The 27587-nt window shown below is 42.2% G+C and overlaps 2 protein-coding genes across 6 annotated transcripts in view; both read right to left on the reverse strand.

Moving 5' to 3' along the window:
- Positions 1-2168: 2168 nt before the first annotated feature.
- LAMP3 (lysosomal associated membrane protein 3) lies at positions 2169-18020 on the reverse strand. The gene is made up of 6 exons (XM_005024672.6): positions 17849-18020; positions 13561-14309; positions 12152-12274; positions 9096-9153; positions 8425-8592; positions 2169-6354 (listed from the first exon to the last, which is right to left on the reverse strand). The coding sequence occupies exons 1-6, from the start codon at positions 17892-17894 to the stop codon at positions 6215-6217; spliced, it is 1284 nt and encodes a 427-aa protein (XP_005024729.2). The 5' UTR covers positions 17895-18020; the 3' UTR covers positions 2169-6214.
- A 1376-nt stretch (positions 18021-19396) lies between these two features.
- Positions 19397-27587, reverse strand: part of MCF2L2 (MCF.2 cell line derived transforming sequence-like 2) — a 158511-nt gene continuing 150320 nt past the window's right edge. For all 5 annotated transcript variants that reach the window (XM_038183877.2, XM_038183878.2, XM_038183875.2 and 2 more), the window contains 4 exons: positions 26784-26902; positions 26087-26199; positions 25024-25127; positions 19397-23791 (listed from right to left, as the gene is read on the reverse strand). In XM_038183877.2, the coding sequence (XP_038039805.1) occupies positions 23691-23791; positions 25024-25127; positions 26087-26199; positions 26784-26902 (437 nt within the window). In that variant the 3' untranslated portion in view covers positions 19397-23690. The remainder of the gene's footprint in view (positions 23792-25023; positions 25128-26086; positions 26200-26783; positions 26903-27587) is intronic.

A 27587-nucleotide genomic window follows, 5' to 3' on the forward strand; every position in this document is an offset into this window, starting at 1 on the left:
GGCAATGTAATAAAACCAAAATGCAGAAAGTAACCATTTTCCCACTGACACCAGCAATATGCTTAATGTGCATGTACATAGATGGAGGCACTGCCATGAACCTAGTGATGTATTGAATAGGTTGGGCTGGTAACATTTTAATTTTTATTGTAGAAGGTTGTATATTTTGAAAGCTGCTTTATGTTATTTATTTGAGTACTTATCTCTCCCCCCCCCCCCCCCCCATTTTTTTTTCTATGAGCAGATTGTGAACAACATAATTTGTTTGAAATTTGAATTCATTTTACTTGGGGTGATAAAAAAATAATCCCACAGCAAAAACACTGACTCATAGAATCATGTAGGTCAGAAAATACCTCTAAGATCATCTGGTTTGATAAACAAGGTGAAACATTGGCTGGACTCATTAATCATATTCTTTAGAAAGGTATGGGCTATAGGAAAACCCCAGCAAAGCCAAGGTTCAAAAACAAGATCCATGTCTTTAATCTGTACAGATTTTCTGACTCAGATTGAACACTTCCCATTTTCTCCAAAAAACATTTATGACATTTCTGCACATGCGAATGCAACTTACTCCTTTTAAAAATTTTGAAGGAAGAGTTAAGAACCTGAGCCAATGAAACAATAATTTAATAAAATACTTGGGATCTAGCAACTTCATAGGGAATAGAACTTACAGAAAAAGTAAAATGAAGGTTATGTGACATTTTGTGGCTAGCTGGGAAAGCCCAGGTGCTGGGAACATGAGCTTCAGACATGCATGGCCTTGAGTTATTGGCATGGCCAGAGCTATTGGTGTGAGAAAGAAAAAGATTAGCTCAGAGTTGCTTAGCTCCCTTCACATATTAACTTTTAGCTTGAAGCATGTCTTTTGCTGTATGCATGGACTTAGTCTTCGTGATATGAGCATATATTAATCCCTGCATATCTCTCACTAAATATAGGTGCATTTCATGGATGCACCAGATAACCTTTAGCCTTTGTCTGGAATCCCCAGCCCCTCCTGCCCTGGTCTCCCTGGGGAAGACACTGCAGATACAAACTTATTTCACATCTTTCTTATCATGAGTGGCAGAGAGGTAAGCTCAGTTTGTCCTTTCGCCATCCATGTACTTTTCAAGTGTCTTAGTTTACTAGTGAGGATTAACTTTATAGAAATCTTTCTCCACTCACCCTTGCTATTTTCCTCAAATTGGTGTTTGTTTTTTTTTTTTTAAATACTTTTCTCTCCTAGACACTGTGATGCAAAGCCATTTCTTCAGTGAATCCCAATGCTTTGTGCTTCTAGAACTGTCCATGGTGTGACTTACAGATTTATTTTTTGCCTTAAAAAGAAAAATGGTTGATTATTCTTCCATCTGCCATTAATCCTTGTAAAGAAAGAGAGATTTCTGAGATAACCAGCAGTCATTATTACGGCATTTTATCCCTGAGATAAGTTTCTTTCTTTCTGCTGCCCTTGTTGCCACTTCTCTAATAGATAAGTCCCATGCATCAGCTGTCAGCAACATAAAGATAAGTTTTTCTCCTCCCATCTTTACCACATCTGCTTTACTGCAATTCATCCAACTACCTTAGCTTCTTTAGATATGAAGAACATGACATGTGAGACTCAATCAGCCATTTCAGAGCCTTATCTTGCACACAGAGTGAAGGAGTTATCCTGTTTCCCAATCTCTTTGCCCACCCCTCTCTTTCTGAGTCAGCCTAGCTACTTCGTGCAGCCTCCCGACAGTGAAACGTTACGGGAACCTGCACCCAAAATGGGGTCTGCCTGTGCTTATTTGCCAAACTTGGCTTCAAGTTTCACTGGAAAATCGTTGAAGATCAATCTGAAGAACTTCTATATGCCCCTTTTTGCTGAGCAGTTTACCTCTCACAGCTGTGTCATGGCTTTGCTATTTTAAGGTGGCTGTTATGTTATTGACGTAACAGCAGAATCACAGCAAAGTCACATTCGTTGGGGAATTCCTTTGAACGGCATAGAAACTGTTGAATTCAGGAATTAATATCTGGTATTTTCCGAGCTATTTATTTCCTCTGTTTTCCATAACTGAACACTGAAAAGATGCATTCTCTTCCGAAGACTCTCAGAACAGTTCCTAAGATTATTATCTGTGAAAAGAGTTTAAACACAAATTAAAAAAAACATCCATTACATCTGCTGTGAGTTATGGTCTGTGTTTATTGGACCAATAGCAATCAAAACGAGAAGTAGACATATAAAAAAAAGCAACACAGGAAGTTGTGGGGGGATTAACAGAAAACTTCGTACTGTGTTCAATTTTATTTATTTTTTAATACCGATGACACATAGATAGAAATGTCAGATGAGATGCCCAAACCACAGAAAAAATCATTGTCAGAGTCATGGCTAGGATATAAGCAAATCTGTGTCTGTGGCTTGTGTCCAAAGCCCATATGCCCCTGCCTGTTTGTTAGACTGCAATTTTATTTTAAACAGCTTAGGTGGAACAGCACTCAAAAGAAAGCAATTGCACAGAAATGCACACTCTAATGACTAAATACAGTCTTTATTATAGAAATACCAATAATAGAAAAATAATGAGCATATCTTACTTCTCATAACAAAGTAATTTTTAGCAACCACATATTACAGCAAGCTAGAAGAGATCACCCAAACCTTCTTCATACACTCAGGAAGCTAATCTACATTTCCCTTCCTCTGCTCAACAAGAAATAACTGCTGGTTTTTAATTTGGACTTTTTTTTTTTAATGTTGTTTTTGTATATCAGAGAGCAATAAATGACTGAAAGCAATTAAACTTTTATAAACTCCTTGGCAGCTTGGCTAACTATGACAGCATGTACCTATGGGATGCTCTTGTGTCCAGCCTGGGTGTGCGAGAGACCACGTGAGCGGCGTGCCCTGGGGTGAGAGGAGCAGCAGAGCACTGGGCTGCCTGTGTGTTTTGTGCTCGGGGAAGGAGGTGACAGCACTCAGGCCAGGCTGCAGGTGGGGGAATGGTTGCACCCTGGGGACTGGGATCTGATGCAGGAAGGACTTGTCCAATGGATCCTCAGCTGCTGTAAAGCACAAACTCCACTGGACTCATCTGGCTGCACGTTGGCAGCGTGTCATGGGAACTTGGAATTGTTTCATGGGTTTAGAACACGGGCACGTCACCTCTGCCATTTAGGGCAAGCCCAGAAAGGACTGTAGGCAGCTTCAGAAAAACAGCAAACAAATAATAGCAATAAAAAAAAAATGAAAACATGAATCTAAGCATTGCTCAATACCAACAGTTTGATTCATGAAAGTGAGAAAAAAATAGGGGAAAAAAGCATTATCTTTGCATCACTGGTAAACATGCCAGAGGATGTCACAAGATTAAACACAACCAACCATTAAGAACACCTTTCTAGCCTCCTTTTGCTAGAAAATGTTAAAAGATTTAATATTAACATAAAGAGCTTTTTTCAGTACAGAGCATAACAAGAAAATGCTAAATTCATATCAACAAAAGTAATAAACCATATATATCAGACAATCCAAAACCCCAAAGAACATGTGAAATAGGATTTAGTTTTGAGTTGGAAAGATGCCTATTGACCACCAGTCAGAATGGCTTTGGGTCAGATTGTGTGTGGAACTCTGCTTTTAAGGCAATGCTTGTTCAAATGTCCACATGTCACAGTTTTAGAACACAAGCATAAGTATTGCACACAGGGGTTCATTTTCAACTGGAAGCACTTCCATATATTTTCCTTTAGTTGCTGTGCACCTCAACAATGACATTGTTTTTAAAAACAAAAACAAAAAAAAGCCCCTTTAATACCATATAAAAAAAATCTGCTTTCTAAACAACAGTTCAATAGTATTGAAACTGTTCTCTTCTACTTAGGAACAAGTAACTCAGAAAAATCCACAGCTTCACTTCTTCATCAGATGAACAAAACTTGACATTTCACTTTGTTCAGAAGAAACAAGCAGCAGTCTCAAAATTCCCCAAATCTTTCCAGACCTTTAGTTCTTAGAGACAGGAACTTGTTCCCAGCACCCAGATCTCCTGTTAACTCACTGATTTTCATGTGAGAGGAACCATGAACAGGAAGATCACCCTGATATTTAGGGAGATCCTATTAAGCCCAGGGCCTGAACAAAGACACTGAGGTCAGTGGGCTGTGTGTCCCCTAACAGGGTAAAAGAGGAAGAGCTAAAATAAGCTAAAGTTTGTTAAGTAATATCAACATTGCTGGAGCCTTTTACAAAATAATCATTGAAATACTGGAGCATTCAAATTACTGTGTCTATATGCTGCTTTACCTTCTAATTGTAGTCAGTTGTGTCCCTTGCTCTTAAGTGGTTCTGAGTTCTGCCTTATTCTTCTCCAAGTGCAAAAGTGCTTCAAAATTGTCTTCATCATTCTTACTTATGGGTTCATTCAGACTCAAAGGGAACATTTCTGGAGATTGTTAATTACACAGCTACCTGTTAGGGCGACTATGGAATGGTGCGGCTGCTGAGACGTGTTTCCTGCTTGATGTGGTCCAGCACCTTCCAGGAGTTCATGGAATGGAAGGATTTCTTTCCTTTCTCAGTTTAAATAACTAAACTCTCAATGGTTAAATACTAGCAAAATATCAAAATTATTTTAAAAAATACTTAGGGCAAATTAGAGTCACGAGGTTTTGACATCTGTTTTACCCCATGAAAATCCATTACCAGTCATAGCTGCTCAGGATTTGGGCCATTGCTTAATGGAAATCAAACTATCTTCCAGCATTTCTATGTTGCTTATTTCCAAATTAAACTAACAACAAACAAGGAATTTTTACAGATAACTTCAGTCTTTCTTTTGTTTAATGGGTGCCATTCCAAAGTCCTTTTCAAGGCAAAACTTGTGTTAGTAACATTTAACATTAACATTGCTCTAACCCCTAAGGAGGAAATGAGCTCTTACAGAATATTATTTTCTCTTTTATAAATGTTTTTATATATAATTTCTTATCATTTTCATGTAGTTTGCTGAAGTAAGCAAACTACATTTTGCTTACTAAGTAAGATTTGTATGCGGTATGTGTGTGTACACGTGTGTTTATGTGCATACGTTTAGCTTTGTAAATCTTGTGTGACAACAGAGAACACTAGCTGAACTTAATTATTCTTATAAGCAATTACTGCTTACAAACCTTCATCATTTGCTTAGCAGGAAACAGACTACAGAGTGTTACAAATAGTGTGCTTTAAAGCAACTCCAAGCTATTTCCATATGAAAATCTGGCTGGTCAACTGTAAGTGCATTGGGTAGCATTCACTCTTGGGCAGAATGTTTGCCCAAAGCCTGTGCAGGCTTTTAGTTCCCACGGAAGCCCTAAACAGAGAGCTTCGATGGATTTGTTTGCTCAAGGACCTTGTGCAGGTCTGCCACAGTGCTGGCTACTTAATCCCCAGCATTTTCAGTGGCAATGGTATGTTTCCCACATTAAGAGAGACCCTCTTTGAGTCATCGTATCTGCATGCAGTCAGCTGCAGCTAGAAAAAAATCTAAAAATACTGCCTTCAGCATGAGGGTAACTAACGTATTACCACTGTGTCCCTCTGAAAGGCTTAGTAGGAAGCAACAAGAAGTTACTAATTATAACCCCGGTATTTTAAAAGACTAGTGGGAATCTGTTTATCAATGGAAGTCATACTTTAACTTGCCCTGAGCCTTCAGCAAACACAATGCTCCCACAAGGCTAGTACTGAACTCTGATTTAACAGGGTTGTCTGTAGCTGTGGACCTCTGCTCTGCTCACTGGAAGGTTGTACTACTGGACTCATCTCTTCTAAGAAATCTGAATGCCATCTTTAAGAACTGGGTTCTTGTTAACTTTTTATTTTATTTTTAAGAAAAATCTAATTGATTTTATGGTGGATAATGATACTGTCTGCTTTAAACTATTTTTGATCATCTGACTTAGGTGGTCTGAATTGCCTCCTTTGTCGATAATATAAGGAATTTATTCTTTCAAATTTGGTCATCTGGACTACATCTAAATTAGACACTAAGAATAGCCTAAAATACATGGCATAAGTCCTCTCCTTCCCACCTTAACAAAATCACTCCCAGAAACATGCATTAGCTTTAAACACATGGTGTCATTTCACTTAAAAATACGCCTCCAGGGTAGCGAGACTGCCAGGTAGAAGCAAAAACTTGGGACTTCTCTACTTGCCACACACATCTGGAAGTACAAAGGCACCTCATATACGTTCGTATCCTCTGTATGACTTTTTTCTGGAAATCAGGAATGTGATGAACACAATGACCAACAGTCCCAGTATGCTCAGGCCCACAGCGACGGGAACTGCTTTCCTGGTTTTATCACGAAAACATTCTTCTTCTGAAAGTAAAAGGAGATCAAAGAATGTGTTAGAGCAGAACACCATGCTTGTAGACTATGCATTCGCATTCCAGAAATTAATGAATACAAGCTTTTTTCAAAAGTTCTCAAAAACCTTACTCACTTTACTTTGAGGAAAACCTTGGGCTGTGAACACTGGGAATTCTTTCTGATCTGCTGAAATGCAGTTCAGAAGACACTTGCAGTTTTTCAGACTCAAACAGACCAAGTTATAGATGTAACACTGCTGCAGTCTTTACAGAAATGTAAGCAACTTGAAACCAGTGATCATCAGTGCTTTCTTCCTCTTTTAATGATAAGCAAATCCAGATCAACAGAAGTGAAACTACAGGTCTCAAGAAACCTACAGGCTGGTGATGTGCTTGCTTTATAGAACCCTCCCTTCACTGGGGATTTGGTATCTCAAAATGTACACACACAGCAGATTTATGTAACACTGTCATAACTATTTCACAGCCACTAGAGAATTCTTTCAGAGATGGTACGTGCTTTCTCAGCCCTTTGATTAAGAGCAAAACTAGTTTAATTTTGTGTATGGTATTGCCTAGCAGAGATCAGCCTGACCTTGAAGAGAGAGACTCTTCCTAAGCTGCCTCTGCCAGAAGTGAGGCCATACCAAAAGTCATATCTGATTTCATACATTGTAAAAATTCAAACATGAATATGGGGACCAGATGGGACTTTGATTCCTATGAGTTGTCCCAGTTCAGTTTTATCCTGTGAAAAAATCTTCACAAGACTGAGAGCACAGATTGAATTCTCAGTGTGGGTTTTAAAAACTTAAAGTTTGTAAAAAAAAAAAAAAAAAAAACCTTTCCTTATCTTAAAAAAGCTCCAGATGTAGTTTCCCTTTCTATTCCTTCTAGAATAAGAAAAGCAGCCAAAATTTTGAACAAAAGAATGAGTCAGACAGAGATAAATGGAGTCGAAAGAGAGATCTAAATTAAGAAGAATACAGGGGCAATATTTTGTAAGCATTAAGGAAGTCAGATGGCAGAAGATGGGAATGTTTTATTAGTGCATGTAAAGGGCTGGATTACTGATAGGCCTATCTGTCCACCTGAATTCTTGTATGGAAATACCCTGAGAGAAAGTCACAGGAACATAAAGATGTGCTGTTTGAAAGAGATGTCAGGGTACTACTGAGACCATCTCTGTTCTGTGTAGAATCTTTCATGCACCTCATAAGAAGTAAGGCAGTAAACAGAGTACCCATACTGTGAAACATGGGAAGTTCCAAGGTCACCCAGCAGCCCTGGACCCCACACCCAGCTGCATCCTGACAAGAAACACGGATGGCAACATCCCATTTCCCTTTGGAAGGAAACATAGGTTTGGTGTAGGGAAGAAGCTGTGACAAGCCCCAATATATTGTGCCAGAATAGGCAATCCAGGGACTAGAGGAATCAGCATTGATCTGTCTCTGTCTTCCCAGCGAGTAGAAATAAGATACGTTTGCCTTTCTGCAAAACAGACAAATTGCAGAAAAAAACATCACATTTAATTCTGGAACTAGGGAGCACGCCAACTGTGCTCCTCCTCGGGAGCACATTTCATCATGTCTAGACACAGCTGCTCTGTAAGTATCATCCTGCATTAACAAATATCCCTTATTAGTTGGCAGTTTCACTGCTGCAGCTGTGGGATGTCATGGGTGTCAAGAGCTTTTCAGAACAGCTAAGATCTGGCTATATTGAGAGCAGTGACCTTGAACTGAACTGTATTACATATCAGGGGTTGGAAGAAGCCAGTGAAATGGTGGTGAGCACACCTCTGCTTGCTCTAGAATAAAATGGTGGCTGTAGAGTTGAATATTTTTAATAAAAATGGGAAAGATAAATTATTTAATGTGGGAGGGAAAGATACTCTTCCATCTTCCCTAACTATTGCACCATGGTGAAAATGACTGGGAAAAGGGTAAGACAGGTTAGTCAGGTTAGAGTAGTTGGGAAGTGGTTTATATGGTGAAAATCTAGCAGAAGGAGATACCTCAGGCTGAGTGCTGACGATTAGATCTCAGAAGGTGGAAGAGGTCTGCAGGTTACTTACCTTTTCCAAACTGATTACCGACAATATCAAAGGCCTGCAGCTGCATATTAACAATGAGTAGCTGAAAGGTCTTCTCCAAGCCAAAGGTTTGCTTGCTGGCACACTTAAAGGAATTCCCCAGCTTTGCTGTAAAATGCTGCTCATGTATGGCTACATAGTAAAGTACCCCTGGAGGCCATAAAGAGGAAACAGTGAGAAATGGGCACGCACAGTAACACTGCTAAAACAGCCTCTTTCAGAGATGAAATGGAGGATGAGTAGCAGTCACAGCTCAGGCTGTCAAACTCAGGCTGGCCCTGACCACTAGTAAGTTATTCCATTTATTTTTTTTTTTCACATCGTTTTCCTGTGCTGGCAGATAAAAGCTATTCTCAAGACTAAGGACTGTTTTGGACCTTAAATTTATGCCTAAAATAATCTCAATTCTGAAAGAGTAGTGAAAAGAAAGGCAAAGTTTTTGAGGACAAAAGGACAAGTTTAAGATTCTGATTGAACTGCAGCCTGGTCACTTCCATTTGCATGACATAATATTTAGATGAATGACATACTGAAAGCCTAATAAATGCATAATTGGCAAAATTCAGAGTTTTAAAGATATGAAAGCCTACCCCACACACAGAATAGTTTGATAGGAAATTAACACTATGAACTTTAAGCATAAAATCACTGACCTTCAGAAGGTAACTGTAATCCAGCCTCAATTGCACTGGCATAGTATATGGGAGCTTTCTGAAAAAGAAGTATCATTATTCCTACTCCGTCCCTATATTTGTGAACAAAACAATCACAATAGTGAAGTGGGCCCACACAAAAAATCCCAAAGAAACAATTTTTAAAGCATCACCTTTGAGACCGATCCAACTTGCTTGGATATATTGCTTTTTCTTTTTCAAATCCTTGCTAGATAAGCTGGTGTATTGCAATAATCTCAGATACATCACCAGTTCTGCTCAGGTTGGTGAAACAGAACCATGCAGTTGTGCTTTTTGCACACACTGCTCAGGCTAGACATTAGTGTGATACTTGTGGTAACCCAAAGTAGGAGGGAGTTAAGCAAATGTTATACATTGCACAAGGCATGTCATAAGACCAGTTTAGTTTTAGCAACCTGTTTTGCTTTCACGTAAAGTTCCTACAATGCCTGCACGGGTAATCTTGCACTGAATTGCAAGCTGACCTGCAGGCTGACGGCTTGTATAACCTAAGCTGATACATTTAGAAGTACCTAGGACTCCCTGCACTGCAGTGCACTTTATGCACAGATGTCCTCTGTGTGAGTAAACTGCAAAAAGCAGCCGTGCTTTGGTGTTCATTGATGTTTTGTTCTGGGAGAGGTCAGCAACAAGCAGAGAGCCAGGAGCTCATCTCTACATGCTAGCACCTCTTATTTTCTACTTTGTCTGCCAACATCAGTCACTACAAATGAGGAATCAGCAACCTGGATGTGTCTACAGGGAAGCAATTACTGCTATTTCAACCCTGTTGACACTGTTGGTGCTGGCTGGCTTTACTCCATATGCCTACAGACTGCTGACATGGAAAGCACCTGGTACTACAGCATAGAGTAAAAGTTCCTCTAAGGGTCCTGCCTGTGTATGCTCTAAAACCCTAGTGCAGCCTGAACACTGCCCTCCCCAGGACTGTCACAAGAGATAGCCTCTGGGGCTTCTGCCTGCTAGCTGTGCTGGAGTCTTTATGCAGCAGCCCCATTAGTGACTTTAATTCCAGGTGTGAACACACAGGGACTGCTGAGTGCAGCTGGATGCGAAATGGCAGTAGACACGAATGTCTCCTGGGCAAACGCTTTTAATATCATGCAGTTTTAAAACTGGCAGGATGGACTGTGAAAGAAGTTTAAGAAAGAAAGAGGTTCTTAGCATTGTTCCTACTTACAGAGGTCAAATCATATCTTTTTTTTGGCAGCTGTGTTTGGACACAGCTAATGACTTTTCTTGGGGTAAACACCTGCTCCTACTTCATGTACTGGGGGTTAGTTGCAAAATTTCCTTTTGTGGAGTTCTTTGCAAAAGGCACCCAGCAGCGGTAAGTACTGAGCCAGCTCCTCACCTCCCCACAGCCACACTGTGGCCTCAGCCCAGCTCCTCTGTCACCCTTGAAAACCAGAAGTGCCTCCTTTGGAGCACTCGTGGTTCAAAGCCAGCACTGTAGCAGCTGAAGAGACTGTGGGGACCAAACACATCAGAGACAGCAGCAAAAAGATTTCTTATTGCCTCACATTTCAAAGAAAGCTAAGCCGAGCCCTGACACTCTCTTGAGGCTTATCTTGGGTGGATTGCCTGATGCTGTGCCAGTTCAGGACCTTTTTCAGGACAAGCGAGGTCAAGTAGTTCCCAAAGGTTCACATCACTCTACTTAGCACTGCTATGAGCTGGTATTTTTATGGGTACTTGAATCACCAGACTTTTTCTAAGGATCCTTATAACACAGAAAATGGCACCCTTGTTGCAGAAAGCATACATTTAAACCAAACACTCATGGTCTGAACTGATCCCTTGTTTTAGGACAGCTCCTTGATTTGTCATCTCACTTTCTGTCTGCAGCTTTTAGAAATCTTCCTGCCATAAACTAAAACCAAGACAATTATCGATCTAAACCACCTGCAGCACTGCACGCTGCCTCTCAAAACGTGTAAATGCCTGAAGGAGAGAGCGTGACTGAACACTAGGCATTTGTCTCCTGTGGTTATAGTGTCAGCAGTACACGTGGTAGCTTAGGCTGAAGACTTGTCTGCATGTGATATGGTTCCAGACAGAAACTGGTATCGATGGACACAATGTCAAAAAGACATTTCATATTAAGAAAGCGTGAGCTTCTCTCTTGACCAGGTTTCCATGCATGCTTATAAGTCTCCCTGGTGCAGTGCATTTTAAGGGCACTTATCTACAATTTAGTTGTCGTAGTCCAGTTGTTTGGAATTTTCCACACAGAAACTAGAAGAAATCAAGCTCCCTTGGCTGTATGCAGGCTCCTGGGCACGTACACCCACACAGGTTGCCCTCCGGATTTAACAACCACTGCCAGCTTTTGGCTGGGCAGCATTTATGGGAAGCATATGACTAACTCCACATGCATTCAGGTTGCCCCTCAGACATTGTTTTGTAAGAACAGCTTGACAGCATGAGTCGGAGCTCTCAGCACACACACCTTGTTCCTGTGCAGGGTTCCTGGGGCTCCAGTGCCAAACCCATTCTCTCTGTTCCCTTACAATGCAAGCAGCAGACCTGGCCTTCCCCCCAGCTAGACTTTTATCTCTGTAGATATGACAGGAAGATTTTGCTTAGGGCTAATCTAGACTTTGCATTGCCAAATGGGTAGCTGTAAGGCCATTCTTTAGCACTTTCTACCAAAGGATCTCAGGGCGCTGTACTTACTGTTTATTACACACAAGAACCTTTCAAAATTCAGAGTTCAAACAAGCAAGGCCTGATGTAACATTGAAGGTAGCCCTGCTCTGAGCAGGGGTTGGACCAGGTGGCCTCAGGTCTCTTCCAGCCCGAACTAATAATGGTTCTATGATTCTAGCCCCCTGGGAAGGATAGGAATAATAGTGCCTCACGCACATGTGGAAAACTAGCAGTGATGTGGATGAAATGCCTTTTCCTGCAGCACACCCTGTGTCACTGCGGTGGCTGGGAGAGGATCAGAGGCAGCCCGGGTTCCAGCTCCTCAAACCTAAACCATTCTTCCCATTAAATGCAAGAATTACCTTTACAAAGACAAAGTTTATAAACCCTCCACTAAAGGTGATGTTCAGCACGGACTGCACTGTCCCACAGCTTCCAGATATCCGCGTCGCGTTGGGGTTGACAGTCAAGTACTCCATCCGCTTCTGTGGAGAGAAGAGACATTCTGAGGCTGCTTAAGGAGAGGAGGGGAAAATTGAGTATGAAACTCACAGAGATTTACAAATATATTTTTTCCAGACAAGCTCTGTGTGTCTGGATGAGCAGGCTGATGGCTGGTGGCTCCAGCATGGCCTAATTGCTGGCTGCCAGGGTCCTTCCCTGCTTGTAAACCAACCCTAGCACCAAGCTGTCCCAATGCATTAAACTGGCAGAAAAGAAGAGCTTTCTGCTCATTTAGTGAACTAAAATGAGTTAGAACAGGGTTAGATGAGCACCAGAAATAGTTTAAAGAGAGGGAGCAGTGGGAACTTGCGCCTGAGGGCAGAGGAAAGATCGAGACAGAGGCAGGCAGTGGTTAGATTGACTTTGGCATGGGCTGTTCCTCTCTAACTTCTGGCAACCCATGCTGTGGTCTGAAAGGAGACCTCTGAGGCCCTTAATACACTCCTCAGTTCCCTTGGTCTCATACACACCTAACTTTCGCAATAACAATCTCACTGTGGTCTGGTGAAGTCGGGAAGAACACTTCCTGCCTGGCTTCAAACCAGACGAGGGGTGAAAAATACTTTCATCCATATTAGATACTCATCCCATGTTAGAAATATTCTGACTCCAGGCAAAAAATATGTGGATTTGCAGTGGGGATGGCTCAAGGAGTATGAGCTCCAGAGCCTGAGGATGTAACCCCACATACGACATTAATGGAGGCTACAAAACTTTAACTGTGAAGGCTATAACCACAATTTCAAGTTTTCTTACATCTTTTGCTGAATTATCCACCATGGGTCACCACTGAGAGAAGGTCTCAGCTTCCCAGATCCATGCTCTGATCCAGCCTGGCAGTTTCTGTGGTCTTAAGAGCTCAACATGTCATCATCAAGACAACCTATCTCTGAATCCAAGTCTGTGAGTTGAAAATTTCTTGCTTTCATTGCAACTTGAAGTTTCAAGCCCTACACTGAAGTCAATTCAGTTTTTAACTAGTCTCCTATTCTGGAAAATAGAAATAACACTGGAGCCTATTCTGCCCTCCTAAGTATTGGTACCACTGCCATAAAAAAGCATCCATACATCCCAAAGACATCATCATACAAGCCAAAGTAGAGCAGCTGAGCTGCTGTGGCACAGAAAAGGCCTTAGTCTGGTAGCAAACCCCTTATTTTTATCATACAACCTAATTCTGTAATTTGCTTTGAAAGCAGTAGAATAAATTCCAGCAAAGGAAGAAATAGGAATTACAAGGCTGAGCCCTGTAGTGCTTTCACCTCACCTTCTGTTTGTTTTGAACCATCAGCTGCAAACCCATCGCTGCTTTGATGCAGGTCTTGTTCCCACTGGAAAGGGTGTATGTGCCAGTGGGGATGGGAGAAGGCTGTGGTGCAAGAGTGGGTCTCACCGTCACTGTACTAGTTGAGGTGGTTGTTTGAATCCGTGGATGAACGGTGGTCATGTTGTGCATGGCTGTGGTTGTTGGACTTTTAGGAGTTGTTGTTCGATTTGTTGATGCTGTGGTGGGATTTATAATTTTCTTGGCTGTAGAAGTTCTGGCAGTGGTTGTCATTTGCTTCTCTGATGTTGTATTCTTCATGGTTGTGTTTGTAGCTGTGCTTGCGTGCGTTGTGGTTTGGTTGGCTGGGGCCGTGGAGTATACGGTTGTGTTCTTCACAGTTGGTGTAATTGTTTCCATTGCTTGGGTTGTAGTCTGGCCAGCTGCAGTTGCATTTGCTGCTGTTGTGGTTACTGCCGTGGGAGATGTCTGGCCAGCTGCTCTTCTGGTGGCTGCTCCTGCCTGGGCTGTCACGTAGGGGGCTGATGTTGTGGTTACCTGATGCTGGCCTGTTCTCTGCACAGTTGTATGGCTCATGGAGTCTGTGCTGTTAGATTGAACCGTGGTGCCTCGATGGGGCGAAGAATGATAAAGAGAAAGTGGGTGAGCAGAAGTAACTGCATGGTGGAAGGATGTGGTTTGTGGAGACTGCTTGGCAACCAGTGCCACTTCAGCACAGCAGGAAGAAAATGCTGCAAAAGAGCAAAAAAATGAGTAGTCTGAAACCTTTGCATTTAACAGTCTTGTTGATACCTGCAACATAACTGCACTGACTTTGTTATCATTGAATGGGTGATATGATTTTGTTCTTCCTTTGGCTCCCGCCATGATAGGAGAGTGCAAGCAGACACACTAGTGGACAACCCATAATTTCTCACCACTCTTCTAGCCTTCACACCTCTGAATATAACTGTTGCAGTGGCAGCACATTGGTTCCTGGCTCCCCACGTGCTGCTTTTGCTGCTGAAGAAGCCAGAGGATGCTGGAAGTGTGAGTCGATCTTGCACAATCCCCACACAGCACATTAATTCCCTCACAGACAGCAATGCAGCAAGATTTGCTAAGAGCAAATTATCAAGGTCTAAAGAAGAAGTTCTATGGCTTATGGGTGTTGTTTTAACAGCCTGTACTTTTAAAAGGAAATCTGGGTGGAACAAGTGAAGGGCTGGTTGGTTACTTACAAACAAACATGGGGAAAATACATTTTTTTTATTATTTGAAGGAAGAGTGGAAGCATAATAGTTATAATGATTCAGAATAGTCTGGGAAACCAGTCTGGGAGACAGGGAAATTCCAAAAATGTATTTATGCTGTTGGTGTAGCCATGTCAGCCTGAACCCCCAAGTTCTTCATGGGAGATGCCCAAGGGGATATTCCAAATGGGGAAGATTAGCCCTGTTAGTGATGGTCTTTCAGTAACAAGAAACAAATTTCAAGATACAGCATTCAGGGGCTTTTTGGACCACATCTAAAAATAGTCACAGCATCAAAATTACACTTGTAACATTTACAGAATTGTGTCCCTTGCAGAACTGTAGAGAAAATATCTGTTTCCTAAATAAAACTAATGAAGTGAAGACAAGATGAAAATATACATTGTAAGAATAGATAAAGGTCACAACTCTTCTGTTTGAGTCTTTGATTGTGAGTATGCACCAAGACACTGAAAAGATAAGATCAAGCCAAAAGTAATAAATCGTGGGCATAAATCTATTCCTTGATGTACTAGTTAAATGTTTTACCACCTAAATTGGATGGAGGACATAGATAAATTCCCATAATACAACTTCATAGAGTTGAAAAAGCACAAAAAAATTGGCAGAACAGATCCCTCTGGTACTGAATTTTATCAGAAGGAACCTAAAAATGCCATAATTAATAATTATACTTTAGTTAATTTTCTCACTTTCCCCTAGACTTTACAACATCTGATGGCAAAGCTGGAAAGCAGATAACTTCTCTCCTTCTCTGTATGCTCACATCGACAGGGCCAGTGGAAAACCAGAGCAGTTGCTGTGTACCAGGTACAGGTGGTCCAATTTGAACTAGCACAATAGAGATAAAACAGAAGAAGTTGCAATTTTCTCTTTTTTTTTCCCCCCTTTAAGTTCATGAAACAACTCATATTTAAATTTCAATGCCTTAAATAGTCAGTACTTCTCAGTTTTTACCTAACCAATCTGTTTCGGTTAGTGACCAGATAACACAATCTCATATAGACATGGGGAGAAACATTATTTCCCTAATGCTTGGATGCTGCCCCTAGTTTTTAAAGGAAATTTCATATTTCCCCTAAAGGTCATTGCAACCTAACTATTTTTCATCAGAAAAACATTCAGCCCCATGGGGTCACTGAGGGATAAAGTCCGAAGTGCCTTTGAAGTAGCTTGTGGCTTGTGCTCACCAGGTGACCTACCAGATGTCTCATCCTACAGCTCTGCCCAGCATTTTGGAGCCTCTGCTGGGCCACAGCCATGCTGCCCGTTGGCATGGGTCATCTTCTCAAAGGGCATTTGACCACATGGGCTCAGCAAGCCCTCTCAGGGATAGGTAAGGATTGCTCTCTGCATCTAGTGGTCGTGGCCGTCAAAAGCAGCCACAGAGCAACAATTAATTGAAGCCCTGCATCCTGCTGTTAGTTTCCATTTCTTTTTTCCTTCGTTCCTAATCTGGGCCTGGAAGCTCCTGTTTTCAAGTCGTGGTGATGGGAGGTTTCATCGATGAGAGTCAATGCCAGCAAAGGCACACAGCAGCTCTGCTTCCAGGCACCACAGAGGAAGAGGAGCGCTCAGTGCTATGACCTGGTAGCAAAATGTCTCAGCCTGACATTCTGTAATGGGGTGGGTGGGAGAACCTCATGCTGGGGATTTTTTTCTCCTTCTTGCTAACCACACACTCCCACTGCTCAGCAGCCCAGCAGGTTTGTTCTGCTTTACGCTACCCGAGGGAAATGCTTGTATTTGGCTGGCAGATTTTGTAATAGTTACAGACACAAAAACCTGACCCAGCTCCTACAGTTACGGGAAAGGCTCTTTGGTTCAAGCTGTTGAGGAACTGGAAAAACACCAAGATTTTCTGAGAGGTTTCAGTACTCTCCGAGAGAGTTTTCCTCAAAGACAAGAGGGGTTTCTTAAACCTCCAACCCATCAGATCTTCCTCTTTTCAACTCTGATTGTTTTTAATTTCCTACCTGTGCAGAAAGACCCGACTTTGGGGCATTAACTAAAGATCACAACAAATTACTAAAGGCACGATCAAAAACGGATGAAGAGCAGCCAAGGAAAAAGTTCTTCCTGGCCAAAGATATCTTTGCTGACCACTGAGTTACTTCCCTGAGCCTGATTTTTCTCTCCTTCCTTGTACAGATTTTGGGGCTACTTCAGCAGCCTGTGGCTATAAAGCGGGTGTGGGAAAGCAGAGCAAACATGGTTGGAACTGTTTGTGGTCGAGACCCTGTGCTGCTGCCCCACTCTCTGTGGTGCTACAGCAGAGCTGGGAGGGGGACGGGGTGTTACTGGTGTGATCCTGGCACGTTGACAGGAAAACACACCACAGAAACCCAGTGCCCCACCAGCGAGCAAAACGAATGTTTGCCTGTTACAGTTTCTATCACTCTCCATCCACCCCTACCAAGTAGATTTCGTACAGCTACAGGTGCTGAGGGCTGACTTTACATGCTGGGACACATCCTTCACCAGGCTGGCTCCACAGATTTTCACAGAGCAGGACTGAACGGTGACTTTGATGTGGTTTGTTGGCAGATAAGCCTCAGCCTGCCTCAGCCTTCCCTGAACCCCCTGCCTCGCTCTTGCTTTCCTGCTCACGCTCTGCGCCTCGCGGTGCAGACAAATGAACAACTCAGGCAACGTTTCTTTAGTTTTTCTTTTGCTTGTTTCACTCAAGACCTTCAGTCCTTTCCACTGGCCTGGGAATCATATTTAATTAAGAAAATTTAAAAAGCCTACTTCTAATACTATTTTGAGCTGACTCTGTCACAGAGTTTAAATCACCAAAGAGCACAAGGCAAAATATTAGGGTAAACATCAGACTAAGTCTACACCAGCTGCAATTAAATGTAGTTATAGTTATTTCTCACCGGTGGGACTTTACTGAAAGCTCCCTTACTGTTATGAACAAGACTCCCTCAAGTTTTCAGTCTGTTAAGTGCAAAGAAATAAAAGCAGCATACTGTGTCTCTTTTCGGATAGAAATGCTGGTAGACGTGACTTACCACAGGCAAAGGCAAGCAAGATGAGCTGCGGCGAGCTTCTTCCCATGGTCAGCACAGTTGCAAGGCCGAGAAATGCTGCTTCTCACCGTGGAGCAGGTCAAAAGGAGTCGAGGTTTCCTGTGGGCTGCGAAGTTTCACTTGATGCAGAGTGCTCAGTCACGTGAGTGGAAAGGAGGTGGAGAGGGAGGGCGAGAGCAATGCTGCGCATCTGTAAGCTAATGCAGAAGGAAATAAATGATGTTTAGAAAAGAAAGTGAAAACAGAAAGGACAGCTGGGTTAGGACAGGGGAGGACAGGGTCTCCCTGAAACTGAGTCCTGGGGCTCTGCGGGGCCACACAGAGCTTGTGCTCCTCTCTCCAGTTTGGATAACCTGGAGCATATTAAGACCAGCTAACCTGTACCTTCCCCCATGTGCTTTAACAAAGTAGTTTCTTTAGGGTTTTAACTCCATCTCTGAGGTTAAGGCACAGAAGGGAGAGGTGTGATCTCCGGCTGCCTCCTCAGAGAGCCTGCTCAAAGACAGACAGGGCTGAGCAAAGACCCAGAAGGGCTCTGGTCCTAGCTGGGGACTGTCGGCAGACTTTGCTGCCCAAGGACTGAGTGTGGTCAGGGTGGATCCCCGAGGTGGCTCACCATTAGCATTGTGTCCAAACCCACTCCCCAGCAGAACTCAGTGACTCACCTATGTCCTGTGGCGTCCTCTGTGAGCCATGCCAAGCCAGGACAGAAGCAGCATGGGCAGGTCCTAGCATGTGGAGCCACACGCCAGAGATCTGCAGCAGAGCATCACACCTGCCCGTGTGTGCGGCCGGATTCCAGCCTTGCACCCTTGCCATGGGGCCTGCTTGGTGTGGGTGGAAGCAAAGCCACATGCCCTAGAAAAAGCTTAATGGCTGTAGGAAAGAGATAATACACTCGTGGAACAGGAGAAAGGGTCTGGGATCTGGCATGGTCCCGATTCTTTTTCGATTATTTTTTTTTTTTTCCTCACATCAATATTAAAATGCAGTAACATGGCAGGGCCAATAACTTGAAAACTCAGGAGAGGTGAAGTTTGCCCCTAGAAGTCTGGGTGCTGATTAAAATTAGTTCCAATTTATTTTGCTCTATTTGCAGTGTGTTTCTGCATTCTCATTTTTACCTCCTTGCCTTTCTGCATGATCCACAACACACGCTTTTATCAATTAGCCCTCCTCAACACACCGCTGGTAGCAGGCGTCCTGGGGCTAACTACAGCACAATTACCCTACAGCTTCCTCACCCTATAACTACAGCATGTGCATGCAAAACTCTCAGCTGTCTTGGTGAACCTTTGCACTCTCCTAAGAGTCCCAGACATTCAGGAACATGGCTAAGGGAGAGGGGCAAAGGAAAATTAAAACAACACTTTGTGTTTTTGTGACACATGTATGTTGCACTAATAAAGTTATATTGGATGGCTGGGTGTTTTTTTTCAGCTATGCGGATGGGCCTTTACCAGTACACATTTATTTTGAACAGAAAGCTCATGTGACTTGTTGCTTCATACAGAGACACCAACCACAATGCTTTGTACCAGTTATAATCTTTATAAATTTCAAACAAAGTGTGGTTCTACATAGGTCAGAATGGCCTTATTACAGAAAGTTCATTTGCACACTTTTTTTTTTTTTCCTTGTAATAAATTCATACATTCTGTCTTGACTGGAAAAAAGGACAGGTAATTCTGTGCTTTTTCCCTGTCTGATTATCTCTCATCAGTCACAATATACAAATACATCATTATCAACACCATGGAAAATATGTAAGAAAAACAAACTGTACCAATTCTCAGCTGGGGAGAGGAAATCTTAGCAGCTATTTCAGCTCCAACTGCAAGAAGAAATACACAATTTGGCTCTTTTTTTTTTTCCTCCCCCTATTCTTAAATATTTCTAACCATATATATATTAGAAACCAGGCTTTGAGTATTTTTGGAAAGGAAGCACAAGGCCTTTTTCATACCCAATCCTGTCTGAAATCTCAGAACCTAAGAAAATGATGGATAATAAAATGGCTTTTCATCACATACACAACCAGGATATAAGACACACACGCAGCTTTGTTGTGACTGGCAGGATGAACCAATGTTCAGACACGGTTTGGCTGAGCCGTTTCTGATGCAGACAACGATAACTGGTCTGAATCTCCATTCAGTGGAGTCAGAAAATGAAAGAAGGAGAGGATCATGCCTGGGTACATTCTGGCCTGGTTTACTAACGCAGCAAGACTGATACCATGGTAATCGTCTGTCTGTTGGTCACTGCCTCTGGCAATGAAGGAGACTATGGCCCACCCACAGCCAAAAGAGCATGGTGCTCAGCCACGTGCTGCTATGGCACAGATTTACCTTGGGCCTTGTCTTTTCCACAGCTGAAACTTTGTGGCTACTTCTAAATGACTGCTATATTATCTCCAAACAACACTGAAATGAAATCCATCTTTGGAAACCACCATTTTTGGGTCCATCTATCTGAAAATGATAGTCTCAAAGACCTACATACAGGACAACTATACCTTAATGTACGCATCGGTGCTGCTGGACCTTTGCAGATCATATTCCAAACTGTACATGGAGAGTCACGGAGAGTCATTCCCTTAATCATCACCTTGCTTGACAAAAATACACTAATTAAAAGACTATCCTGTCTACTAATAAAAGCAACAACAACAAAAAAGTCATCAAACCCCACTCTGTCGCATCAGCAAAGCCAGAACGTTAGTCCTTGTTGGCTGCCCACAGACTTGTCAGCCTGACCTTCACTGAAATTTATTCTTTAAAAATGCAAAGCCAGCAGTGTCGCACTGTCTGAGGAGCATCACAGACATCAGCCAGGCAAAGGGCTCCGGGAACTCCCCAGCAGCAGCTGCAGCATGGTCTGAGTCTGGGACACGGGGACAGAAACAGGCAGCTGCCTTTGGCTTTCTGGTTCTACAGAGAGATTAAAGACACAACTAACTGGTGTGGGCTCCCTGCTCAGGTTCAGTGAGTCTGAGGACAGCTGTGGCACAACCAGCTCCCAAAGACTGCTGAGACCTGAGTGCTGTGTCACTGCTGCACACAGCCATGGGGCAGGGAGGCACTTCCCAGCCTCGGGACATTCCTGGTGCAGGGGTAACTCAAACTTTGGTCCAACAGGATAAAACATGAGATTCTGAAATAAAAAACAAATGCTTTCAAAAGCAAAGCAGGAACAAGAATTGTTATAATCCAGCCCATACCTTTACAGTTATCAAATGGGATGGTGAGCTGGGAGACACTTCTGCAGCAATCCTCTTCCCTGCTCCAGCTCTTGAGTACCCCACAGGATGCCACTGCTGACACTCACGTATGGCACAGTGGGGCATGTGAATGCTTTGCTTTCCCCGAAAGGTCCCCAGTTTTTGCATACATGCTAGAATTTAACATCAGAGTTGGACATGAGGGAAATCCAATACCTCCCATTTCACAGGGAGATACTGAGGCACCAGGGGATACAGGAGCAGCACACTGACACCCTGCACACAGCAGAGGTAGGAAAAGGACTGTCAATACCTGATTTTTAATCTCCAGTTCAAAGAAAGACTTCCCACTGCCATGTCACCATTAGAATGAGATTCCTCCACAGAAACTACAAAGTGCAGGTTTGGGTCTTCCCACGAGTGTGCAATGTCACAAATCCTAGTTTTGGCAGTTTCATTTACACAGGGTAACCCTCCCCCATCTCTCTCTCTCTCACACACACACAAAAGCTTACTATACTTACTTACTAATGTGCAATCAAAGCTCCCTTCCCTGTTCCTCTCCTGTGCATAGGGCAGGGGTAGACAGGAGCACTGTTATCAGGCCATGCAAGAATTACTGAAAGTAATATAGAAACCAAAGTGAAGTAATTTTATGGAGAGGATTAAATAATTGCACTACAAGAAAATGTCACTGCACGTTTCCTTGGGGGACTGAAAGGCGTCAGTTCTTCCCTCAAGGTGCTCATAACTTCAGCAGATTTTAGCAGGAATCATGTTCCTGGGAGCCTACATGTCATTTTTAAGGTAAATGACCAGCACAAAATGTACCAGCTCTTATCTCAGTAGGACAAAACTAGCTACCAAAAAGTTACAGTCCTTTTGTCATGAACAGAAAACATCAGAAACCAGAGAGTTTAGAAACTGAGGGTTAGAAAAACATTATTTATGGGGATTCACCACCACAGTGCAACTCATCATTAACCAATAAGCCTTCACAGGCAAACAAAATCTGAATAAGCCTTTACCTACCTACTTCAAAGCTCTTTCTTGAATGGGACTATCTACTTGCTTCGCAGCTATCCTGACTCACACACTACGATATTTGCAATACCAGCCTTCACTGAGACACAAAGAAAAACATTCAGGTCCCTGCAAAGAAGATAGCAAGCATGTTACAGACTCCTACTGTTTTGCTAAGAGGCTCAACTACTAAAGAGTACTATTTGGTTTTGCTTTCTCTCCCTTTTTAGTGATCTTGTCCCCTTATTTACATAGAGCATCACTGTTCTCAGAGATAAACAAAAAATCTCTAATATTGAAAGCCAATCACTGTTTTGAGCTTCCAGGGTCATTTTTTCCAGTCTGATCTTTACCTGTTTGCAACCTTGGTCAATACTATTTTTTACTAAAGTACTAGCAGCTTTTGTGGGACCTAAGACCCAATTACCATCAAAATACCTTCACACCTTAACAGCTGCTCTAAATGAGCTAATGGCTTATATAGGAATAATAAAATCTGTAATCACTTTATATTGTACATTACATCCTTATGTGGCAGAGATTTGGTACAGTCCTTTAACCAAATGTCTTGGAAATAAGTATTTAACTACAACACTTTATCCACTCATTGGAGCATCTAATGCTCACTGCCTATTTGTGATGCTTAAGTATATTCCATGTGGGGGGTGAAATGTTCCTACTCCATAGCCCAGCACACAAAAAAAGCATGCAGTCTACTCAAACATATGACATTAAATGGCATTCAATTGAATTCTCGGCACCAAATGCAAAGGATTGTGAACCAGCAACCACAGACTGCAGAGGGGCAGAGGAATGACTTCTATTGTATAAAGAGTCAAACATGTTCTTTGTCACAGTAACTGTCACACATCCTTGCCTCCCGGCTAAGCACTGCACCTCCACATCATGGCCAGGAGTTGCCATCTGCATCATCCCAAAATAATTCTGTGTGCAGCAGGTTGTTCACTGTGCCATTGCAAAAGTAGTCAAGTCATTGCTGCATGAAGCCTCTCCAATGGCCCAAGTCATAAGTTTCCTTTCCACAACCAACCTAAAATGTGATGGTTTTGGTGTTTACCATCAGCAAAAAGGGCACATTTGTGATGTATCAGCTGGAATTAAGGAGGGCGGGGAAGGCACAGCCACTGAGGCAAGCAAATGGAAAAACCTCCAGGCGACCCCATAGTAGAGCAAGAACTCAAAACCATGTATGTGTCCCTCTGCAGTAACTCGGTGTTCAAGCAAAGTTGCCAAAAGGTGCGTGCATAGTAACTCTCCAGCTCTGCTGTCGACCTAATTTAGGCCACATCTTCTGAAACAGTTTGATAAACAATGCAAGAAGCATTTTTCTCCTCTAATACTGATGGTGGTTTTTGATGTTGTCTGGATGTTCATGTTCCTTTTGGGTTTGTTTTTCCCAGCTTGCCAGGTAGACCTCGCAGTTCTCATCTGTTCATGCTGATGAAGTTTCAGAGAATTATGAAGCTCAGAGCTTGTGAGAAAGGCAACTTTGATCCAGTGTCCACCCAAAATAAACAAAGAGATGGATAGGGTCCTGAGGAAGGCTGGTCCTACCATTCAGCTGCCAGCCCTCTGTTCTGCTGGGAAGCTTTTGGCCACCTCACTCTCCTTGGTGTCTGACTCTACTGAGGCCGTGCTGCAGGAATCATTGTACATGTCTGAAAAGGAGGACATGGGCATTGTCACTACAACACGTCTAAAGGATTTCCCATCTACAGTCTTGAGGTTGTTAAAAGCCTGAAATAAAATAAAAAAATAAGTAAAATAATCACAATTCTACCGTTCTCCTATTCCCTTCAATTTAAAAAAAAAAAAAAAAGGCACGGGAGGCTCTTTTGGCAAGTAATTAACTGTAATGTGCATGGTTTGGGTTTTCTTTTAAAGCATCAGACATGCTAACGTAATCAGAGCCATAGTTAAGCCACTGAGGCTGCAGACAGAACTGACCTGTTGTGCAGGTGGAGGAGCAGCAATTACCAAACTCCCTTTAAACCACAGCAAAGAATCCTGTTAACTTTCAAGAAGGGTTTTCTCCACTTTAATGAACTGACCAAAACCACCACCAACAAAAACAAACCCAACAAAAACATCAACAAAGGAAACTAATCACTCAGAATAAATAGCTGCTGGCAGCTCTCTATTGCAGGTCCCCAGAGAGTGGCTGTGCCAGATTTTGCTTTGTTCTGTTACCAACAGAAAACCAGGGCACATTTTAGTAAATTATGCTTATGGATGGGCAAAATTTAATCTAAAATTTTAAACCTTTGATCTGCAGAGTCGTTGAGATACAGCTTTTCCAGTGCAACCTGTTTGGGTGTTAGATCAGAACAAAAGCTGAAGGAGAAAGAATGAGTTTTAGTGTTTGTTTGGGTGAGATCTCACCATTGCAGCCCTTTCTCTGGCCTTTGTAGACAGCAGTGAAATATCATGAAAACATTAACAGTTGATGAGATTTTAATATTTTCAAACCTAGACCAGAATCACAGCCCTGATGCTGATCTAAATCCAAATGGTACCTGTGTTAGGATGAAAGCTATGCCACAGTTACAACATACCCAGCCATGTAACACACTCGGATTAGCTCTAAAGTAGCTAGCCCAGGTACTGGTAGTCACAGGAATTTGGTGGAAGATTCAAATTCCCTCTGAGAAGGGGAAAATAATTAGACCAAGGTAAGCTGTTGTGCCTAGCTAGCTCTGACACCCAAAGCACCAAATTTCAGGCTAGCTCAGCTGTGTCACCAGAGACTGCAGCACAGACATACACTCAGGCTGAATACTTTAATATAGGAAGTGTACTTTTTATTACTTCCTTTTTCAGCAGATGTACACACACACACATACACACACAGAAGAGATTTTAAATACCAGTAAAACATTTCCTCTGTTACCTGCATTGCTGTTCTTAATTATGTTGTTACTGTCCCCCTCTGCTGGCTGCAGTATACTGGAAGGAACCCATTCACTTTTCTCAGAGACCAGTTTCTTCACTAACCTGTAACTCAGAGAACAGTCAGTGCATTTCCTTACATTCTCTTTCCCTGAGTTGTGTTTCTTAGAGACGTGTGTTGCACAGCTATTTCCTAAACTAAGCAGGTAATGGTTACCAAGTAGGTGTAAAGCATGTGTTTTACCCAGGGCAGTCCTACAGTTATCTGTTGCCCCAGTCTCAGCAGCCTGAGATGGTGACTCAGTACCACAGAACAAGCTCACTTGTAAGCAGATTGTGTGAGAAGGAGGCAATGGCCTTGGTCTGTGTTTGGGACCCTGGACCAAATTCAGAGCTGAATTTGAAAGAAACTGAATCATCCATTTCCCCTCCTGAAAGGATCATCCAGGGTGCATGGTTTTAGTTCACTACTAAAAAGTGCTTCACACTGTGGGACTTGTTCTCATCTCAGCTGAATGCCACTTCTGAGTGAGGGGTCTGACCATACCAGCACTTCAAGGAGATCAGATCTTCCTCCAAATTGGCCATGGAAGGAGAATTCAGACACCTTGCCAGGTCTGTTCCTAACACTCACTTTATCAATCATGCCTGAGATACAGCCTTATATCTAAGCCTTTGGAGCTAAACGTGTTCTCTGGTTCACTGCTGCAGCTTGGTGGAAGGCAATGAGATTCTACGGATGTATCCTATCAAAGGATGCGGCCTTTGACAGCTGTCCTGGCTAGGTGTCAAAATCCCAAATATTCTCCTTTATTTCCCTTCATGCAAACTCCCATCCTCTCAAGCCTCACGTCACAATCATTTGGGATGAAAGTCAACTAGGTGGAATTAAACAAAGCTGCTCCTATGCTCATGCTCACCACTGCCTTTTCACACTTTGGTCAATGGACTGAGTGGATTCAGACAGAGTTTGAATATGCTTTGGCATTTTTCTGAACATTTTCTATCTTTTCCAATAGACTGTAGACATTCTACCTGTTAAATTGTCTCTCTGCTGTACTTACCATTGTCCATTTTCTCCTTCCTGCACAAACTGCACTAGATCTCCATCCTCAAGTGTAAGAGAATCTGGGAAACAGCTGTCAAAACTTCCTTCTACCCGAAAAAGATTGGTCCCCTAAAATAAACAAAAAAATGCACCAGAATTATAGTCATTATGGAGGAAAGAACATTGTGCAACAGGAAGTGAGTTTGGTTGAACACTCAATCAAGAATTTCAAGCTAGCAGATATTTCTCTCCTGGGGAATTGTGTCACTTTCTATTATTTTTATCATGCCCATGATTAAACATTATTAAAACTCAGGAAAGAACTGTGCTGTGCATCCAGGCTTCAGAATTAACCAACCAGACATTATTCTGATACAGAAACTGAGTTTGTGACACCAGCTTATGTTACCTGGAAAAGTCTGGAATTATATTTTTAGAGGGTTCAGTGTTTTCTCCCACTTTTGTAATTTAGCAATAAAGGTAAAGCTACAGCTTACAAGTAAGGGTGGCTTTTAACGGTACCGATCCTTATCAATAAAATAGCCTTAGAATAATTCCTTAACATGCCAGATCAAACTCCCATCTTCTGTCTTGCCACACATCCATGAATTTAAGGCAGGTATGAACACAAACGTTGTAGGCTAAATCTTGATCCTTAGAGAAGAAAAGGTTGTACTGTGAAAGGTTGTACTTTAATTTGAAAAAGGAATTACGTTGTTAGGGTTGGTCTCTTCCTCCATGTCTGAAGAGTTGGAGAGTTCATCCATGCTGGAGGGGATGGCTTCGAAATCTTCAAATGTGTCTAGAGATGGCAGTTGCCTGCTGGGCCAACCTTTTCGAAAGAGATAAAACAAAAAGAGTTAGCTATTGGTCATTAGCTGCTTTCAGACTCAGTCTTTTAAAAATAAATGTCACAGGTTCACTTCCTGCTATTTCATGTACTGAATTACTCATACCTTTTTACAGCTTCTTCCCTGATTTTGCCATAAAAATTACATTGCAGCTATTATTCTCTCTCTAAAACACCTGTACCAGTTGCTGTCATTTGTAGGAGGGTGGACTGTGTGGCCATGATGCACATGTGCATCAATACCTTCTGTGTTTACCATCACTGAATCTCTTCAGTTCATGAGGTACAATAAGCAAGGTCAGGAATATTTCTGTATAGCAAGTACTGTAGCAAATTATGACTGCCAAAATGATTTTCAGAAAACCACGCTCATTCATTTTCTAGCTTACCTCCACATATTTATCTACAAATCAAAGCCACTGAATTTTGGTTGACTTATCTCCATCACACCCCAAAGTAATATTACCATCTGAGCAACTTAAAAGACTGTGCCCTGGAGTAGGCTGAAAATGCAGGGAAGGGAAAGAATAAACAAGGTGCAAGGCAACCAGACCTCTGGTGGTAGGTTATTAATAATTATTTAAATAATTGTTTAAATTAAATATAAGGAATATTTAAAGAATAATTAAAGAATAAAAGTAATTTTAATCTTTATTTAAGAATAAAT

This window comes from Anas platyrhynchos, chromosome 9 (assembly GCF_047663525.1).
Source record: "Anas platyrhynchos isolate ZD024472 breed Pekin duck chromosome 9, IASCAAS_PekinDuck_T2T, whole genome shotgun sequence".
NCBI classification, from domain to species: Eukaryota; Metazoa; Chordata; class Aves; order Anseriformes; family Anatidae; genus Anas; species Anas platyrhynchos.

Excerpts from the sequence above, each read along its gene's own strand:
- LAMP3 (XM_005024672.6), bottom strand. The coding sequence starts at position 17,894 with ATGGGAAGAAGCTCGCCGCAGCTCATCTTGCTTGCCTTTGCCTGTG. Across the intron at positions 12,275-13,560 it reads TGGTTCAAAACAAACAGAAG|AAGCGGATGGAGTACTTGAC; the intron begins GTGAGGTGAAAG and ends TTCTCTCCACAG. Across the intron at positions 6,355-8,424 it reads CGGTAATCAGTTTGGAAAAG|AAGAAGAATGTTTTCGTGAT; the intron begins GTAAGTAACCTG and ends TTTTACTTTCAG.